Source organism: Uloborus diversus, chromosome 9, assembly GCF_026930045.1.
Source record: "Uloborus diversus isolate 005 chromosome 9, Udiv.v.3.1, whole genome shotgun sequence".
NCBI classification, from domain to species: domain Eukaryota; kingdom Metazoa; phylum Arthropoda; class Arachnida; order Araneae; family Uloboridae; genus Uloborus; species Uloborus diversus.
This window is the reverse complement of record NC_072739.1, coordinates 54,758,856-54,780,493: the sequence shown is the minus strand read 5'-3', so window position 1 is coordinate 54,780,493 and position 21,638 is coordinate 54,758,856. Positions and strand designations below refer to the sequence as shown.

The following is a 21,638-nucleotide window of genomic DNA, read 5'->3' as shown; positions in this document are numbered from 1 at the left end:
GCTCCTGTCCTCATGCTGTACCCGAAAGCAGAACTACATCCCCTCTTTTTACGAAAATTTTGCGCCTTTGAAATTCATGATTAATTTAAAAAATTCAATCAAATTACAGATACGTAAACAGAGCAATTCGTCGTAAGAAGCAATACAAATAAGACTTCCGCCGGAAGTTTTGAGTGACCCCGTGCAGCCCTGCCACCTAGTGTTCAAAAGAGTAAACGTGGCTTGGAATTTGGTGAATATATATGTACTCCCCCCCCCGAATAATGCATATAAAGTTATCTAATTGATATAGTTGTATCAATTAGACCGTTGATTAAATAATTAATTACAACGTTAAACCTTTAGGCACATGAATTTTCACATTTTTTTTTAAATTCCAATAATTTAAATCGGCTGTTCTGTCCCTTTAATAACATTTTTTTTTTTCGGGATTATCCGCAATTAAATTAAGAAAAAAAATTTTAAAACTTACATTTGCAGCATTTTCATCAGTGATTTCTTTTACTCTGTAAGTTAAATTTTCGTTTTGATCGTTTGTAATATTAATATTTGAACAAGTAAAGCCGGATGGTAAGCTATCCATGGTTAAAACTTCAAAAGACGCAAGACATTTTTAAAAAGAAAGCAAAAAAAAAAAATCATGAAAAGTAGTGGCGCCATCTATTGAGCATGGAAGAAACCAAGCCATAGCGTGGATTTCAGAATTACCGCTTGGGATCGGTCAATATGCTATTCCACCCTGACGCTTTCAAATCAGAATCTTTCGGTCCCTAACCGAACGTGTTTTGCCAATATATATATTTTTAAATCTCCAGTAAGTATTCCTCTTTGTAATTAAAACTAGAAATGGAACGAAGCTTTGGTCAGACCGAAGCTCCGAAGCATTTAAGTTGCTTCTGCATTTATCTCTATGTGTTGCAAATGTGTGTTGGTTTATTAATATAATTTAAACTGTTTCTTTCCTATGTAACAGTACAGTTATTGATAACACTAAATCAGAAGTGAATTAAAAATTATCAAAAAATACCCTTTTGAGAAAATGTCTCAAACTAAATGATATTTTTTGCTTCCAGTCAAATTAGGAAGTTCTTTAAATTTATATCTTCTTAATAAAGTCTTCGAAGGCTTAATATTTTTTTTTTTTTTTTGTAATTATGCTAAAAGTGCAGAATAGAATGCGTAGTTATTTTTCATTTTTAAAAAATTAGAGAAACGACTATAATTAACTCTAATTATTATATAAACGCTAAATTAACCGACAAAAATAGTTTTATGCTCACTTTTAAAATGAGAGCTTTTTTGCATGAATTTCATGAACTCCTTTTTTCATACAGCACAAATTAAGTGTCGTGTTTTGAATTTATTTGCAGCATACCTCACGCTGTTGCAAGCTTCACCCAGAAACTTTTTTCTAACCTTTCTTTTCACCCTAACTCCTTTTCTTTTTCATCAGTAATGCTCAAAGTACATAGCATTTTAGGTAATGTGAAAATTATAGCAACAAACAGCAGCGTGTTTGCACTTACCCATTTTCAGCGAAGCACGACAGATCTTCCTTGCACTCAATTGGTAAGGAAACTAAGCATTGAAAATTGATTAAAGATGTTTGCATATACTCCATGTGATGTTTCCATCAAGTTTAATTGAATTTTAGGATGGAAAACTTGTGAAAAAACCAAAGCATTCATATGCTTTGATCTAAACACATTATGCTCAAAAGTTATACTTTTTCAAAAATGGCAGACTTGTAATGACAGACTTAATTCTTTAAAGTTACAAAAAAAGTCAGAAAGTGTGCTAACATATGCATCCAAAAAATATCGAATGTGCATAAGACAATTGAATAAACAATGAACAAAAAACACTTTCACTTTAGATTTCTTCTCAAAAAAACATGATAAATTACTCCATTACATTAATATTATTTTTGTGACCCCCTTTGTACCTCTTGCAATCCCCTGAGGGTTCGCGAACTACCGGTTCAGAACCGGCACTATAAATAACTTCAATTGATCAAAAGTTTCTGAAAATGAAAAAATACTTCCTTGAAGGGTGCTTGAGTCTTATTTCTCAGTAAGTCTATGAACCATGTGTTAACTAATATAATACTGTAACTGTTTTGCATCTTGCAGGGTTTGTACGGGTCATGGAAATCCTGAAAAGTCATGGGAAAAAAATAAGCACAATTCTCAAACCTGGAAAAAAGTCATGGAAAATTTAAGTATTCATTCAAAGTAATGGAAATTTATTTAAAGTCATGGAAAAATGTCTTGGGCAAAGAGGAATTAACAGTAGCTAAAAGAGCGTTAGAAATCTGGAGTGATATATCAGTATTGCTCATATAAAATCCATTAAAACTGGAAATTTGAATGATCCTAAAAACAAATCTGAATTTTGAAATCTCATTGCATCCACTTCTGTAGCAGCCGCTCGTTTTTTTTTTTTTTTTTTTTTCTGCAATGTGATTTTACTGCTTGGACATCACTCATTTTGAATTTACCATTATTTTAAACACTTCTTATATTTTGTATTCTGTAGTAACAAACTCATACGTTCTAGATTTTGCCACACCCACTCAAAAAATGTAATTCAATTGCATCCGAGTTCGTTTCCATCAATCATAAAAACTTTATTATGTGTACATACTTTATAAAGCTATTAAAAGTGGAAAATTGAACGGTCCCAAAATCAAATCTGAATTTTGAAATCTCATTGCATCCACTTCTGGCGCAGCCGCTTGCCATTTTTTGCAATGTGATTTTACTGCCTGGACATCACTTATTTTGAATTTTCTGCTATTTTCAACACTTCTTATGTTTCATATTCTGTAATAGCAAAATTTCACGTTCTTAGTTTTGCTGCACTCACTCAAAAAAAAAAAGCCATTCAATTGCATGCAAGTTCGATTCCATCACTCATAAGGAATTTATCAGAGTTTATCTTAGTTTCTTGAAGGTTGTAGAAAATAAAGATCTTTAGTTTGGCAATAGAATATAGAAATAGGGGAATTCTAATACTCTAAAATAGTAGTGCCCAACATATGGCCCGCAAAACTAATCCATGCGACCCACTGCTATGTTCAATATCAGGAATCAAACACTGTGTTCTTGAATTTCTGAATCTCTTAAGCATTTGAAAATGTGCAAATAAGTAAACAAGTACATTTGAATCTGAATATTTATTCACTACTGAATGCTTTTTAAAGTAACTATCTGGTTTAGAAACATGAATTAACAAAAGAGTGGTGCTTTGTACGTTAAAGAACCGAAATGCTGCCCAGTTATATGGATGATTAAATGCACTATTGACACTAAAAGTCAATTTTTGAAGCAATTTTATTGAAACTTAGTAATGACTTCTTCAACCTTTGTCCCCTTAATTATCATTCTGCCAGTTTATAAAAAAAATATTAGACATTTAGCGTCATTAAATTCCTCTTACTGTGTTTTTACTTTATTTAAATATATATGAGTAAGGCAACTAAAAATAGTCTAGTTTTTTAGGTGTGCACATATTTTTTCAATCACAAGTAAGTGTTTCGATGAGGTAGGGACATTCACGTAGAAGTTTTTCAAATGCTCATTTTCAAAAATTGACAAGTTTGAAACAGGATTGTTTGGTTTAAACCACGTTGGTTTAAACCATGGTTTAAATCAATTGGTTTTTTTTTAAAACCATGCGGTTTTTTTAAAAAATGGTTAAAAAAAAAAACTCTATTTTACAGGTATACATTGATTTTCCCATACATATTGAAAAATATAAAATTCCTTTTATGCCAAGTTCCTAGCTAAGTTGCAGAGATAAATACTAAAATTGCAAAGTTGCGTCTTTAAAATGTATTACAAGCTTTAATCAAAAAAAAAAATTTAATATATTTTTTATTTCATATATGTGCCATAAAGCAGATTTCAGTTAACTTCCATCATTATGCTTAATTTGAATGATTAGTTAAGATTTACTAAGGATTGAATCTTTTATTGTAGATGCAATTTACAATATTGCTCACTCCTGTTGCAGGGATGTGACATTTTTGCCCATTTATTTGCACTTTCCTGGAATTTTAACTTTGACTTGTAAGGTAATCAACAGTCTAAGTTAATTGTTTGCACCTAAAAATTAAGATTTGTTCTGAGGTGAAACAAATAATATTTTTTGAATCAAATTTTAAAAAAAAGTTTATACTTCATGTATATAACGTTTTTGGCAAAAATTTTTTCTTGAAATAGAATTTGCTACATATTTATTTGTTCTAAAGAGTTTGCATTTAATATTTTTTAAACTTCGATGCTGAATGCAACATGTATGCCAGTAAATAAGCTGTAATTTAAGCCATGTTACACCAATTTTTGTATTTTTGATTTCGTTCTTTGTTTTAGTGATAGTCGATATCTTTTCCAAGTCTTTCCAAAATAAGAACGGAGTCGAATATAGAGCAGAACTTTTTTTAAAAACTTTGTCAGTACAATAGCAATCGATTTTTTGACTGTTCAATCATGTACTGTTGTACATTTTGCTTTACTTCAATATTTGCGACATTGTGTGTATAAAAATCAACATTATGTAAGATCAGAAAGAAAAAATATGAAAATTGTTCTTTTGAAAAGATTATGCTTAAAAATATAACTTTTACCTTTATTCGATAATTATTCATATTATGTTGGTTTTATAAAGTTTTTTTTCTTGGATCTTCATTATATTTTATCTTAACCCGCATCACAACCACTTCTTGAAGTATTTCGTATATTAAAAGGTCTATATATACATGCATACTAATATGTTAATCAAGTCAAACATTTCAATCAATATTTCCCCGCAGAAAGCTATTTTAATTATTTAATTTAGTTACAAGATTTTGTTCTTATCTCTTTAATTAATCAAGAAATTAGATATAATGTGACTATTGAATAACTGTTAATTACATGGAACCTTAATTACCTTCCGAAAATTAATTGTTTTTCTCGCAAATAGTATTGAAACCAAAATAACCCGGTTTAAACAAAAAAAAAAACTGGTTTAAACGAAAAAAAACCGTTTTTTTGAAAAAAATCGGGTTTTTTACCAACCCTGGTTTGAAATTCAGTAGTGCTATTCTCTTCATGGCCCATCGTCATGAAAAATTTTATGAGGTTATGAAAAAGTCATGGAATTTTTTTATCTGAATGGAATATGAACCCTGATCTTGATGCATTTCACGATTCAGGTGGTGACGTTTCTTGGTTTTTAGCGCTGTTCAACGCGTTATGAACCAGAGGTGAATTTATTGGAACGCTAGGGGTCATGTTCATGTAGAGGGGGCAGGGTTGGGGTTTTAGTGGAAAAAACTGGTTTTTACCATTGAGAAGAGATGAAATAGAAGGAGTGAAGACTTTCATTCATGAAACGAAGACCCCAATTCACATGATGGATTTTAAAGCAAAGCATTCTGGAAGAAATCAGGTTTCTTTCGCTTGTTTCTCGCAAAACGTACAAACCATTCGTCTTTGTTGAGTCACGTGCATGGGGATTTTTGGGTCAACTTCTGCTAAGCCAATGATTGAACTTGCTCCCTCCATTTTAATTCCTGCTCTAAGGTTTTTACCAGGACATAGGAAAATCTATGTTTTTACTGGTAAAAAGAGTGGTAAAATCCTAGGAAAATCTGTTTGCACTTGTTCATTTGCCGGCAGCCAGTGATTTATTATTTTTACCAATAAGTTTCTACATCTATTGTAGTTTATAATCAACTATTATTTTGTATAAATATATTTATTGCATACTGGAAAATAACCATTGGGTCATTGAGCAAGTAATAAGATGAAAGCTATCTCACACACACACACACACATGAATTTCAGATGTAGATTTAACCCCTCCCCAGATCCATGGTATTGTCACACTTCCAGAATTCATTCTAAATTCACCTGTGGTGTGAACTTTTGACATGTAGATGGAGTCTTTGCACGTTGGGCCGTCCTCAATTATTTTAGTGCAATATTTTTCATTGTAATTCATGATCAACAGATAGCACAACTAGTTCTACAAATCCAATTAAGGAAATTGCATGGTACAGATATATTGAACCAATTTTATTTCAGACAATGTTATTCAAACAGTGCTGCATAACTTTCAGAAGTCCGCAACTTTTTTTTTTCAAACGGTTTTCACTAAGATTGGAGCAATAAATTGAATTCCTGTGGTGAAACTTATTTTTAATTCAGGATCATTTGTAGGCAGGGCTGGATTTAGGGGAGGGCAGGCGGGGCTACTGCCCTGGGACCCCCACAGTAAAATTTTTACAAAATATCCTACCTTTCACGAGACGAAAATATCGGATATATACGTATATCAAAATATTCAGATATATATCAAAGTATCAGATATTTTTTCGAAAATATGATGATCTTTTCGAACCCTGATTAGGGGCCTCCACTACTTAACTGCCCTGGGGCCTCCATACTTCCAAATCCGGCCCTGTTTGTAGGTAGTCTCAATATTTTCATGGTGAAGGGAAAAAAAAAAGATGTTTAGCATTTTTTCAAACGAAGAACCCGAAGTATGTTGGTTCACTTTTATGAAGACGGTAAAACCAAAACTTTTAGAAGAATTAAAAAAGCAAAACTCTGAGCAACAATGAAGTTGATGAAGACCCAAGTTGCTCTGATTCTTGCAAAAATGTACATGGTTCTGACATAAAGTCGGAGTAAAGTAAAAGTTGGTCCATTCAATATTTTGTTTAATTTAATATATTATATTTATCTATAAACTTTATGTTTTCCATAAAAGTAAATAAGTTAGTTGCAACATTGGATAACATATTTATCATTAAAATTGTAACAAAAGTTGTTTGCATAATACGAACCAACGTACCCTGGGTATAATGCATGTTTATCCACTTGAAAAGGTTCTGTTAGTAAGTTGATCTAAATAAAAAATGATGAATTGAACATTTTGAAACAAATTTGGGATGATGAGAAATACATGTTGAACTTATGGTAGAAAATCAAACTGCTCTTTTCATTTTTAATAAGATAAAATAGGGAAAGTAATAAAGCAGATCAACTTGCTCTGACCCCTGTAGAATGCTGTCTGTGTTAGCCATATCTGCCTTTTTTTTCTCAAGCAATAACATTTAATTGATAAGCTGTATTTGAGTAATAAAAAAAATTGAAAATTTTGTCTTACAGACTTCAATTTTTTTCTTCTTTTTTTAAGGTTAAAAAATTTAAAAATGAAAAAGAAGAAAAACAAACAATTTAGTAACAAGGCTGTTGAAGATGCATCATATGGATCCACTGATGAAGCAGCCTGTAATTTTAGTGATGGATCAATGGTAAAAGACGAGTCAGTTTGTGAAGCTGACTGTGTGTTACAGCTGTCTAAAGTTAGTGTATGTGAAGATAAAAAAGGATGTAAGTGAATGCATTATTTTTTTTCACTACAGTTATTTTGAAAATACCTAGTGATGAAATGTACGCAATATCTGTGGAAAATCAAGATGAAATTTTATTTTATAGTTTTTTTCTTAATGTTGATTTTCTTTAAAAAATACTGTAATTTCGAGTAGATAAACCGCCCTATCGTATACGCCTCACATGCAATAAGTTGGTATCGTGCGGCAGGACGATCTGTCAAACGGCAGCCCTACAGAGGCTTGTTTGTGCTTATGAGGCCGATGTGACAGGTGCTTCTGCTGACTGTTATGATACGAGCTGCTCATTTGCTCTAGCGGAAATCCCCCCCCCCCACTGCCCCCCCCCCCCAAGCATGTAGAACTATCTTAAATTGTATATTGTTTGCGGAAGTGCCATATAAGATGGCTTTTTGTTTCATGATGGAAACTGCGTTAACTACATATAATAATATCTAAGCCTTGGAGTTCTATTTCAGTTGAGCTCAACTTGGAAATTATGTAGACTTTTTATAAGAAGGTTTACTAGACTAGGTTTACTAGAAAAACTATTAGAAGTTTTTTATTGTTTAATTTTAAGTGTGATTATTACAGCATTTAGCATTATCTGAAGCTTTCTGGTGTTAAACTAAGGATCATAGCTAATACCTTTTTTTGAACTTTTAATAGCAAATTCTATTAAATTCTGTCCTAAATACACTGTAGCAACAATGTGTATTTATTTCATTTTGTCACTATTTTGCTTTATGATAATTCTTGAAGAGTACCCAAAAAATTTTTCTTTGCATGAAGTAGTTTTCATGCATTATTAATGCAGAAATCTACCTTCTGAATGTTTTTGCCATCAAATCATGAATGTAATTTTGAATAATAAACTTAAAAGGTCAAAGGCTCTCTGCTGGTGATAATTGCTGAAAAAGTAGCTTAACAAACCCAATTTAATCTTTAAATTTTTTTTATACTTTTGACCAGTATGGTTTTTATCATTCACTATTGATGTAGTACTTTTTTTTTTTTTTTTTGCATTTTTTGAGAGAGGGAGGGGAGAACCCAAATTTATTCAAATTGTCATCATTCAAGTTATTTCTAAGGTTGTCAATGGGTTATACTTTTTTAAATTCATATTAATCCAGTGTTAATCATGTCCAGTGTTAATCTTAATAAATGAACCTATGGGTTTTTATTGAGTGTTTATAAGTTGTATTTCATGTGGCAGGGTTTCAGCCAAATATATTCTCTTGGGCATGTTTTTTGGAAAAACATTAACTAGACTACATATATTGAGCAATTATACATTATAGCATTTATTGTATAGAATAATGTTAAAACTTGAATTTAACAGCAAGTGTTCCTTTTTGTTTCTGAGCCCATTATGCAGTTAAGATTACATTGGTACCATTTACCCATTATGTTATAGTTTTGCTGTTTATGTGCCATGTTTATTACCTTTTGCCTTATAAGTTCAAATAGCAGTCCTCAATTCAAATTTGCATCCTGAAATAAATGCTAAGCACACAGGCACACACTCACCTTGTCATCTAACTGATCTTATCAGAGAAACGTCGGTGAATGAATTGAAATATAAAATTATTAAAATGCGCCTTGAATCTGAAGTGAACTAGTTATAAAGCAAAATGTATTCTTTTGTACAGATTCGAATATCACTCTTTTGGCATATAACACACAGTCAGTGCCTCGGCTACGATTGTTGAGCAAACTTTTTTTTTTTTTCAAATATAGTATGATTTTTATACAATACTTATAAAGGTTTTTTTTTTTTTTCATACTATTAAAATATTTAATGGATTAGTCAAATTTATTCTACCCGAAAAGATGGAAGGCACATGTACCTGAGCTACTGCAAAATAGGCCTGAGCTTGTCTACGTTTAGTCTCTTTATGGTTTAAAGTATCTTTTCTCTACTTTTTTGGGTGCTTATTTTGTTCCTAGGTCTGCAAATGAGGTCTTACCAAACTTCTATATAAGGACAGAAGAACTTCTTTAAGTTTCTTTGAAATAGATCTATTGATAAACTCAAGGATCTTATTGGCGTTGTTACTAGCTATGCTGCACTGTTGACTAAACTTTAAATCCTAACTTATTAAGACGCCCAGATCAGTAACTTTTTCTGCCTGATTAATGACTGAACCTTGCAAATAATAACTTGTACACTTATTTCCATGCCCTAAATGTAGCACTTGACATTTCCCAACATTAACAGCCATATCCAATTTATCAGCCCACTCCATAATATGATCTAGATCCTCTTGCAGCTGATTTGCTTGTTCTTCATTAGCTACAATCCCCATAACTTTGATGTCATCAGCAAAATAATTCATGTTCCCAGAAATATTTTTATGAATATCGTTCATAAAAACAATGAACAAAACAGGCCCTAACACTGATCCCTGAGGAACCCCGATTAAAACCTCACTCCATTTAGAATAATTTCCCCTTGCAAGTACCCTTTGTTTCCTTCCGGTCAGCCAGTTTTTCATTCAAATGAAAGTTTTCCCTCCTATTCCTATATCAGCTAACTAGCAGTACCCGCACAGCGATGCCCGTGCTAAAAATTTAATGGAAATCCATTGAATAAAAAAATGGACGCCCCCTCCCCCTCTGATGTGAAATGATCATTTTTCTTTGCATAAAATGATTACACATTAAAAAAAAAACACTATTTAAGTTTCTTTGGAATTTAAAACTTGTCGTCAAATCATAAATTAGTTTTGCAGTTGCTTTAAAATTCTATTTAGTGATTGAAGCGGTTTTTACTGCAACTTAAAATATTTCGCCTAATAAACAAAAAAAGACATCAAATAATATCTTTCAAATGTAAAAATAATTCCGCAGCTCTATTGTTTATCGCCAAACTTGCCCAGCAACCACGCTATCATAATCCATCCGTCAAAAAAAAAAAAAAAAACACCCCGTGGAACATTTTAAAATCATCGTCAGAAAAAAAAAGAAGAAAATGTCGTACATTTCCCTCGGATAAAAACAAATCAAAAGTTCCTTTTCTTCCGAAACAAATCACCAAAACAATGAATTACATTAACAGTTGCCTTAAAACAACAATCCAAGATTGAATTGCTCAGCGCCTAACTTGCCAAGCGACCACGCTACCGGAACCCAGCTCTTTTGCGAGTGAAACGGATGTTTTTTTCTTTGGCAATAATAAATGTTTCGCCAAACAAACGAAAAAGGTATAAAATCACATCAACAGTAGCTTTCAAATCTTTATATATTAAGAGCTGCATTGTCCAGCTTTGCCCGGTCTACCTTGAGAATAAAAATTGTGTCAATTGACATATTTTCAACAATCAAGCTTAAATAAAAGAAAAAAAAAAACACCATGCAAAATTACCCTTCCAATGACGACAGATATTAAAATACTTTTAAGGAACCCCGGCCCAAATTAAAATGCGAAAGATGGATTTTAAAAGCGTAACCATGGAAACGTGAAATAAAATAAGTTTTAAATATTAGATGCAAAATAAAATTGATTCAAAAAGCGTAACTATGGAAACGCAAAAATAAAATGGTTGAAAACCTGAATCAAAATGACGTTTTTCGAAATTGATTAGAAAATGCTTGTAACTTTTTTTCCTTTGAAGATAGAAGCTAATTTTTTCGACCAAAGGTCAACAGAGATCTGGAGTAAAAAATGTCGCTTTTTCCAATGCTGTCGAAAAGAAAACTGTGGGACGATTCCTCCACTTTTTATTGATAGATTTAATGAAGAAAGTAGTGCCTAAATTTCAGCTAAGCCTAAAAAAGTTCGAAATAAAAACGCAAATTACTCCCGCCGTAATTAAGTTAGAGCATTGAAATAAATTGTTTAGAACGCAGAAAATTCTACTCTTTTTAACGATATATAATAATATGTGCAAGTAATTTTTCACCCCTTTAATAGCCAACAATAGGCAATTTACGTGAAATTTGGGTCTAAATGTGAATAAAAAGAACTATTCATCGGATTTTTTTCGAATTATAGCCTATGTTACTCAGTAAGAAAGCACCTTTCATATAGTGAAAGAATTTTTCAAATAGGTGCAGTGGTTCCGGAGATTACCTCGAACATATAAACACACAAAAATCTGCCCTCTCTCTTTATAATATTAGTAAAGATTTGCTAAGTAGAGCAACATGCGGTTCCTTATCAAAAACTTTTTGAAAATCAATGTAAACAATATCTTATTGTCTAAAGCCATGGTAACTTTGTCATAGAAAATTTGTCATTGCACAAGGTTTACCTTTCCTAAAACCGTACTGAAAACTAGTCAATAGATTATTAGTCTCTAAAAAATTTACTATCTTAATTTTTATCAATGTTTCAAAAATTTTGCAAACCACCAAAGTTAGACTTGCAGGTCTATAATTTCCCGCTCTCTCTTTAGACCCTTTCTTGAAGAGCGGTGTAATGTTAGCCAGCTTCCAATCCTCTGGCACTGTCCCTTAGTTATAAGAAGCATTGAAAATATTTACTATTACATCTGCTATTCCTCTGCATATTCAACTAAAACTTTTGGATAAATATTATCTGGTCCCAAAGCCTTAGTCTCTTTAATTTTTTTCAAATGAAATAAACCGTCATCCCTGGAAAATACAAAGTCCTCAAGCTGTACTATAGCTTGATTAGAACATGCAACAAAACTTTAAAATATGAGTGAGCAGTGTTGAATTGTTCAGAAAAAATAATTTCTCTTTGACGGTTACTGTACAACTTAAACTGACAGTTTGGGTTACAACCATTCAACGTAATCATGGGCGCCTGCAAAATTTTAAGGGGTGTGGGGCTCAGATATTTTCTCCATGGTTTAGCATTATATTTTCCCCATAGAATTTCAGTACATATTATACTCCCTGATTTCAGTTCATATTAGAGTTATTAATGTTTGACATTTTTAATTAATTATTCATTAATGGCTGGAAGAGAAATGTTTTTACATTTTTGCAAAGAAAAAAGTACTGAAAGCAAGGAAGTTCTCCTTTCTAAGGTGGGGCTTCAGCCTCCACTTGCCCCCCCCCCCCCCCCCATGGGCATTACCACATTTTTCCTCTCCCTGAATCACTATGGTTGATTATTGTTTCAAAAGTCTGCATTTGTCAATTACATTATGATTTTTATCTGAATTTTATGACATGTATATTGTTATTTTTTTGCCTTGTGATCTTATAGGTATCAGTTAAAATACTTTTTCTCATTTTAGATTCAAAATTGATTCGATCTAACTGGGAAAATGTTGCCCTTCTTCATCCATCGATCATGAACTCTCTATCCATAACCAGTCATGTTGTAATTGCCAGTCAAGAAAGTAGTACCTTATGTGTTGTTTACCCATTGAAAAGCTTAAAAAAATCTACTGTTTGTTTACCGAAAGATAATTTTGGCTTTAAGCAAGGGGATGTTGTCAATATTCAACAATATAAAGGACAGATACGAATAGCAGCTGAGATTTTTGTTTCGCTAAATCCAAAGATAAATGCTACCCAAGATCTAGTTGAAAGGGTACATACAAGTTTATGTGAGTTGTTCTCATTTTTATAGCAAATTTTCTTTTCTATGTGTTTTCCTCTTATGATATTTTTGAAAGTTTTCAGAAATAATTTTGCAATACGTAAAAAAGAATAAGTAAAGTACAGTTAACTCCGAATTATCCACGGAATTGGGTGGCACAAGTGCTGCGGATGATGAAAATCACGAATAAGTTGCAAAAAGGCTAAAACGAGGGATAAATAGGGTAAAAATTACTCTCCCTCAAAAACTTGGCTGTATTGATTCATAATGCTTTGTACAAACACTGAAAATATATACAGTACAGTGAAAAAAAAAATTGTTTTTGCACAACAGAATCTAACATCAATAAAGAGCAAGTGTATGTAAGATAACGAATGTAAAAAAAGAAATCCAAGTTTAAATTTACAATTTTTTGAAAAAAAAAAAAAAAGTTGGTTCTTGTTGCTGGTTGCAAAAATACATGTTCCTGATTGCTAACTGACTCACAGACAGGGTTTGCCGATAAATATCAGTCAATATATATCATGATATATATGTCACAATATATATCTGATCTTTATTTTGAAAATATCTTATTTTGATATTTTTGATATTTATTTTTTTAACTATGGTATTTTCAATATAAATTTTTATTAAAAAATAACCAAAAAGTTATGTACTATATTTTTATGATGTATAAATACATCATTAATAAAACAAAGTAATATAATGTTCCTTCATTTAGTTGTATTTTATATTCATCAAATTTTTAGTAATGTAACAATTTTAATTCATATTAAAAGTGCCCAGTTAAATGTTAAATGTTGGGTAGAAAAAAAAATAATGTTTTATGACTGTGCACCTACCAATGCATATTTTTTATTTCTGAATCATATAACTGTAAAAGTAGCTGACAGACGAAAAATGAATAAAACTAAGGCTAAATTAACTCTATTAAAATTGATAAAAGTGTAAATGAAATGTTAAGTATAAATAATAAAAAAAACTTTAATTTTAAGTCTACATATTGTAATAATATAAGAAAAAATGTTAGTAATAATATAAGAAAATAAGTGATTTATGGATGCATTTACTATTCCGATATATATCAAAATATAGGATATTTTCGAAAATATCATGATATTTTTGAACCCTGCTCACAGCTAATCCACCCCGCGAATTATCGGGAGTTTACTGTGCATCATTTAAAAATTAAATATGTTTACAAACTGAGTTGGATCTTTTATATTTATTTAATTTTTTTTACACTACTTAATAAGAACTTTTCATGTAGGAATGCTAAATAGTTTTTTCCTTTCTCAAAATACTATTACAAACAAGTATAAATGTACAGCAAGCTAAAGTCTCATCATATGATGTTACATCTCTTGCATGTACACTAAATTTTCAAATTGTAAAGTAATTAGTGCAACTAATAGGGTATAACATGGTTTATAGTCTCTCATTTATATTTTGATTTATACGTCTTTTATATTTGAATATCCTTTTCTTAAAGTGTGCATCATTCCTATTCATTTGAATGCAAAATTACATTGTTTCTAGGTCCCAAAGTATCAGTTGTACATTGTTCTTCCCACCTTAACCCATAACAGGGGAGGCGTGGTCTCACAGACTGCTCAAAAGTTGACCCCCACCCCATTTCAGTTTCAGTCCGATTGAACTGTGTTCCCCCATAGCTTTTTATTTTGTGATATTTGAACACCTCCCTTGCTTATCAGTATTTTTTGGAAAGTTTTAAGTTTCAGTGCATTCTTTAGAAGCAGTGTGTGAGGCCACACCTCCCCTTCAGTGTTTCAATTTTCGGCTGTAGTAGTTGTGGCTTTTAACGTGGAGATGGGTTAAGTTATCTTATCCATGTTATGTGGAAGAGATGCAGAATATTGTAGATGAGGTTGAGAGTTGTTTAAAATGTTCAGAAAAGTTATGCAATCATATTCTAGGGACAACGGGGGCTGAATTATTCCTGGAAATAATAGTATTTTGGGAAATACGTAATGTACGTTCGGGTAATAGTTAAAGGGCTGTCAAAATGTTCCCATAACGTGATATAATCAATTTTCTGGTATAAAAATGTTCTGTATATATTAAACAATAAAAGCATTAATTAATAATAGATTCAGTTTTATTACCAGTATTAAATTATTTACTGCAGTATATGATTTCTCTCAAAAAATCTTAAGGCTCTAGTTAAATTTCCTCGGAAAAGATATATTTTGATTCAAAATTTAAAAATATTTTTTTCTGTGCTAATTAAAGTGCGAAGAACATTTAAGGGTAATTAAAGAAATGTATCTTAATTACATGATTTTAAAAGAAATTGAAAGTTGAGTGGTCTCCGTGACCTCACATCCCCTGTTATGTTCTACTTTTTCACCTTGCCTGTTACAGGTTAAAATTTAAAAAAGTTTAGCTTGTCTAACTTTCTTGGTATATGTTGAAAAACTCTATGAAATGATTTTTTTTTCTGTCCATACCATCTTTCAGGCATGGAAAGTCAAGTAATGTTGAGAAAAAAGCTTATTTCGTTTGTCAAAGTGCCAGTAGAAAAATATTAACTTAATTCAGTTCTTAGTGCTATGATCATTGCACAAAGGCAATTATCACGTCAGACAACTATAAACAGGGTTGGGTTTTGGACTGTCCAAAACTGGTTTAGGACAGGACAGGACTTCTTGTTCTTTAATCTATGGTTTTTACCGTCCAAAAGTGTCCGAAACTGTCTTAAACTGTCCAAAACTATGCTAAAGCTAAAGGGGTGTAATCTAATCCATTTGTATTTACTACCATATTTGTAATGCATAAATATAAATAGTAACGAAGTTTAATTATTGAGTATTTGATAATACTTTCCTTCAAAATGTTTATTTAAAAAATATTTTACTTAAAATAAAATGCCAATAACTCTATCACATAAAAACTTCCTTTTGTAACAGTTGGTAGAGCCATGAAAGGAAATTCACAACACTACCAAGACAACTAATTTCAGTTCCATTTGTAACTCAAAGGAATGTTATTAAATGTGCAATTAATAGGTGCAAAAAAAAAAAAAAAAACTTCATTTTTTAAAATGGTTTTTGCAAATAAGTTTCACATGATGTTCTAGCAAAAATTATTTTTTAAATCATAGATTAAAGAACAAGAAGTTGATGATCATACACTTATATTACAAAACTTGTGTTATTCTTTTTTAGTTCTGCAAAAAATTGTAATTTATTGCATTTAAGTCAATGATTGCACTATATTTTGAAATTTTCTTTTCGACTTGCATTATTGTCCAAAAATTTGGTTTATGAAGAAAAAGAAAAACTCCTGCATACAAATTGAAATTTTTAATGAAGCATTTAATTCCCATGTAACTCAGCTGCATAAATTAGTTACATATATGTTCATACTTGAATGTTCAAGTTGAAAAAATAAATTAAAAAAAAAAAAAAAAATTGACACTTTTTTTTATTTGATACACCATAGTGTCCAAAACCTTGCCAACCCTGACTATAAAACGTTTTTAAATACGTTATAAAACGTTAATAAATGCTTATAATTACATAAACAACATGCTGTACATAATTAGAATTTAAGATGTACAAGACAGTTTTTTTTTCTTTGTATAAGACTTTTACCTAAAACTTAAATTAATATCTTTAGTACAAAAAAACTATTGCAGACAAATTTTTATTAGTTACTTTAAAAACTTGATTAGGAAGCTTACAACTGTTATATTTGCACAAAGTTTGAATTAGTAGATTTAAATTTGTTAAAAATCAAAGTGATTTGTCATTGTTTTGATTATTTTGTTGTTTTCATTTATTGTGTACGTTGATTCACGTCAGTCTGTCGAAAGACATATAAATGATGCTTTACTGTTATAGCTGTAGTGATTGAGAGAAGAGAAAAACAATATTTCTGACCCAATGTGTATTGATGTTTTCTCAGATATTTATTAAACTTAAAACGTGTTTACTAAAACATACAGTATAAATGATATTATAGCAGTTATGAAATTGTAGTAGTAGTAAGAGTTAAGAGAGTTTCTAATATCCCTCAATTAAAGTGTTTACTGAAATATTAAAGTGTTTATTAAAATATTTAGTATAAATTATATTAAAAATAAATAAATTATATATTACTGTTTAATTTTGCACAACACAATTTTATCAAAGGCCATCTTGGTGTCCAGTAAAATGCCTAAAAGTATTTTAGTTCTTTCTCCTCTAAAAATTTGAGATTGTAGAGGAAAAAAACTGGCATTTATTGAATATTTTAAGAATTTCATATTAAGTACTTGTTCAATTCAATACTAATATCAAAACTCTAGTAAGAATACACTTTCTGAATTAGTTGAGCTTAAGGGACAGTAAATTCAATATGTTTCTATGCTTGCCCACTGTAGTAGTCATTGAACTAGTTTTTGCTATGCTCATTTATTATTCTGGTATCAAAAGTTGAAAATAATATTTGAAGATCAAAAGCTGAACTACTTTATGTACATAGATTGATTTTGCAAGTTTTTCTTGTTGCAGTTAAAATAGTTCACCCCAAACATTTTGTTCTTATTTTGATCGTATTAACCTCTGAGAGAACTACAGCGAAGCACTGTTTTTATGCTTTTCCTTTATACGTTTTTTTTTTTAAATTGGTCTTGGCAGAGTCCAATATGTAATAACCTTTTATATGTTTTTTTTTTCATACAGTCACTTTGAAAACGTATAAACAGTGCTTCATTGAAGTTTAAATTTTATGTTAGAGAGAAATACAGCTTATACTTCTACTTTTTTATGTAAGGAATTTTTAATTTTTGATATCATTTCATCAAGGTTCTTCGGATCTTTTTAGTAATTTTTGTCCTTAGTAGTTTTTGTCCTTAATGTATGCTTGTAAAATTTTAAAGTAATTTTGCATTTCTCTCTTTCTAGGCCATAGATTTTTTAGTGAAGGAACATCATTAAAGTTTCAACAATTGGGAAGCACTTATGAGATTACTATTTCACGAATACTTCCTGAAATACCAAATGATTCCCCTAGTTATTCACTGAACTCTCATCTTTCTTATTTAAATGACATTTGCTCATTATCAAATTTGACTTTGAATGATGATTCAAAATATCTTCAATCTACTCCACATAAGATGAGGACGAATTTTGATCAATCTTTTGGTGTTCCTGAATTTTCATCTACTCCTCAAAACAATCAGTTAAAAAAACCTCAAAAAACAATTCCTGTTGCCTGCAATTCTTCTTTTGGAGATGCTGAGTTCAGGACTGATGTTGAGTATTTTAAAATATCTCACAAAACTAAGATACATATAACGCCCTTAACAGAAGAAGGCGAAAATAGTTCTGTAACTCTGTTTAGTGAAATTATTGGTTTACATGAGCAGCTGCATTTTATTAAGAAATTTTTAAACATGTTTTTGAGATGTCAAGAAAACCATGGTAAGTATTTCCGTAGTCTTTTTTTAGTTTTTTATGGGCGAGGAAAGGGTATTGGTAATGTTCATTTTAACTTTCTTCTATAACAGTAAGATTTTTCAAAATGTGTAAAATATTTAATTCAATGCTTATGTGAAGAAAATGGTACACTGTTTCTTCATTACTTTAGCTGAGTTAAAGCCAGGACGAAAATCGGAGATAAATTTACTGTAATGTGCCTAACTGATTCATCACAACTGTTCCAGAATTTAGAATATTATCATTAATCCAGATCTTATTATATCAGATCTGGAGAAGAGACCGAGGGGACATGATTCAATTGTTTAAATTTATTAAAATGAAAGATGTTACAGGGCTGAAGTTTAGCACTGAAAACAGGACAAGGGGTCATTGTTTTGAGCTATTTAAACCTCAGGCTAACATGGATGTTAGGAAAAATTATTATTTTAGCCAGGTAGTGGAACCTTGGAGCAGCTTACCGGAAGAGATGGTAATGAGCAAGGGAGTAGATAGTTTTAAGAGGGCCATTGATCTTCACTGGGGATTGTAAATTGACTAGGAACCAGTCTAGCTGGGCCCAGAGCCTGTTGCTGGTCGTCACTTTTGTATTTGTATAATGAGTAAAAGATGATGACTGTAAGAGATCTGTAAATAAGATAAAACTAACTGCGTTGTCCGGCTTTGCACGGTCTACTTCAAAAATAAAAGTTATGTCAAGTGACCCTTGTTCAACAATCAGGCTTGAACAAAAAAAATCAGTAAAATTTTGCGGTAGATTGTGAAAAAATAACAAAAAAGAAAACATTTTAAATTCTCTGAATGAAATTATTAGTTAAGCAGATGAATAACATTTGCTTTTTTTTTTTTTTTTTTTGTATTATTAGTTTTTAGATCCAAAGTTTTAACATCTATGCCCCTAGTTACATCAGTTCAGAAAATTAAAAAATATAAATTTATTGCTGAAAACATATGTTGGATCATCCATATTCTTCGTGTTGTTAACATAACACGATTAGGTTAACATTAATTTCAAGTTAACTATTATTTGCATTTATTTTTACTCATCACCTTTTCATTACTGAGAACCAATTGGTATGATAGAAGTAGTATTTTCACTACAATTATATTAGGTGAATTGAGATTAATCTAAAAGTTTGTTTAATAAATTTAACTGTAGCTATACAGGGGTATATGGCACAAAGTGCAGCATCAAAATTTTTGAGGGGGATTTTTTACATTTTATTTATTTGGTTTAATTTATATATTTAAATTTATTTATTGATTTATTTTTAATGTAAGTTATTTATTTTATTTCATTCTGTTTATATTTTACTTATTTATTGAGTTTGTGTGCATGTGTATGTCATTGGCATAGCACAAAACTCTTCTTATAAAATAATAATAATATTTAAAAATAAGTAAATAAATAAAAATATTTTAAAAAATAAATAAAAAAAATATAAAATAAAAAAAGAAAAATGATTGAAAAACATTTTGAGAGGGGAGGGGATTTACGCCAGTGAACTTAGGGGGAGGGGGCACCCCTGTAGCTATTAAAATGATGTCGATTAATTTTCATTAACTCTTCGTAGATCACATGGAAATTGCTATTGGACCGCTAGTGGTCCACAGGCCACAGGTTGAGAACCTTATTTGAGAACAGGTTGAGTATCTTATTTCATCACATTTATTTATAACAAAGTCATTTCCAGTCATTTACGAACTCTGTCATTTTGATCTTAATCTTCATTACTGTTGTTTTAGGAACTGAATATGTTACTGCTCTTCAAGATCTTTTCTGTGTGAGTTATTTTAGGAATTTTGAAATTTTTTAGGTGTTAGTTTAATGTTTATGGGGCCATCTGGTACAGGAAAAACCATGGTTATGGAAACTATCTCTAAGGAATACCAACTGCATTCTGAAAGAATTCATTGGTATGACATTTATTCAAAGTAAGTATAGATTATTGCAACCTTTGGAATATTTTTCTTCAAACATCCTACAAAATTTGAACAAAAGTTAAATACAACTTGAAATAAGTGGATAAAAATCTTAAATTTCCTTCCTTTTTAAGCTGCCTTATGAGTTCCTTTTATGTGTCCTATGAAATGTCTATTTTTTCTCTCTGGTGAATATATCCAGTTTTGCTATGTATAGTCATTTTTCAATAACTTTTCATTTATAACACTAGTGTCTTAAAACTTACGCAAAAAGTAATTTAATTGATGGAAAAAATAAATTTAACTAAGAGAAAAGTGAGGAAGTTTAATTCAAGGAAAGATAAAATATAAATTGATAAATAACTTTTTGAGAAGTTATTTTATGCCAAATTTTCAAACTTGCTTTTATGTTTTGTTTTGAACTCCCTCACTGTGCTGCACACAGGCTTAGAAGCAGCCGAGCAAATAAAAAGGTCCTGAAATTTCCAAAAAGCCAACTGGACTAAGAAAAACCTTGACAAAAAGCTGGAATCCTTCAATCTCTATTGCAACAAAGAAAACTATTCTGCGAGGCAAGAGGAAAAAGCATTGGATCCCCTGCTGGAAAGATGCTGGGGTTGATTCATTGATCACCAAAAGAGGTAACATGTACTGAACAATTAAAAACCAGTAATACTGCAAAAACATTGAAAAGCTGACTGAGTTATTAGAAATGGTTTAAAAGAAAATTGCAGATTGTAAACAAAAAAAGGGGGGGGGGGCAGAGTTCTGTAGCACCTTGGACCTCAAGAAAGATACAAAATACTGGAAGATTGTCAAGGCTTTGAATTGTGGTTTGATAAAGCCTACTTCTCAGTCATCCGAACAATCAATATTTTCCGAACATCAAATGAAATCACTGATGAAAACAAAAAAGCTGCAAATTTGTTGGCAAACTACTATTCAGAATGGAGTGGGCTCAACTTCAGCAAAGAAAATAAAGGGATGAATCAAGTTATAAGGAAAACTCTCTTGGGAGCTAGGGCATACAAATTAGAAAATGCCACATGTCACATTCCTGCAAAAAAATTTTCAGGAAATGATCTCATCTTTGGAGAAATGGTTAAAAACTTCAGAGAGTTTACAAAAGATCACCTGCTGGATATCCTGAACATATCATGGTCTACTGGTACACTGCCTAAAATTTGGAAAGCATCAATTATTCTTCCTATTATTAAACCAGGAAAATCCACAGAAGACTAAAAACTACAGTCCTATTGTTCTTACAAGTATTCTTTGCAAAGTAATAGAGCAAATTATACACAGCCGCATTAGAGAAGAGGGAGACAAATTAAACTTTTATCAAACTGCCTATAGAAAA

The 21,638-nt window shown here is 30.9% G+C and overlaps 1 protein-coding gene across 2 annotated transcripts in view; it reads left to right on the top strand.

The window, feature by feature from the left end:
* The first annotated feature begins 7,205 nt into the window (after positions 1-7,205).
* LOC129229695 (uncharacterized) overlaps positions 7,206-21,638 on the top strand; it is a 56,732-nt gene continuing 42,299 nt past the window's right edge. For both annotated transcript variants that reach the window (XM_054864057.1, XM_054864058.1), the window contains exons 1-4: positions 7,206-7,388; positions 12,601-12,915; positions 17,822-18,340; positions 20,173-20,290. In XM_054864057.1, coding sequence (XP_054720032.1) covers positions 7,208-7,388; positions 12,601-12,915; positions 17,822-18,340; positions 20,173-20,290 — 1,133 coding nt within the window. In that variant the 5' untranslated portion in view covers positions 7,206-7,207. The remainder of the gene's footprint in view (positions 7,389-12,600; positions 12,916-17,821; positions 18,341-20,172; positions 20,291-21,638) is intronic.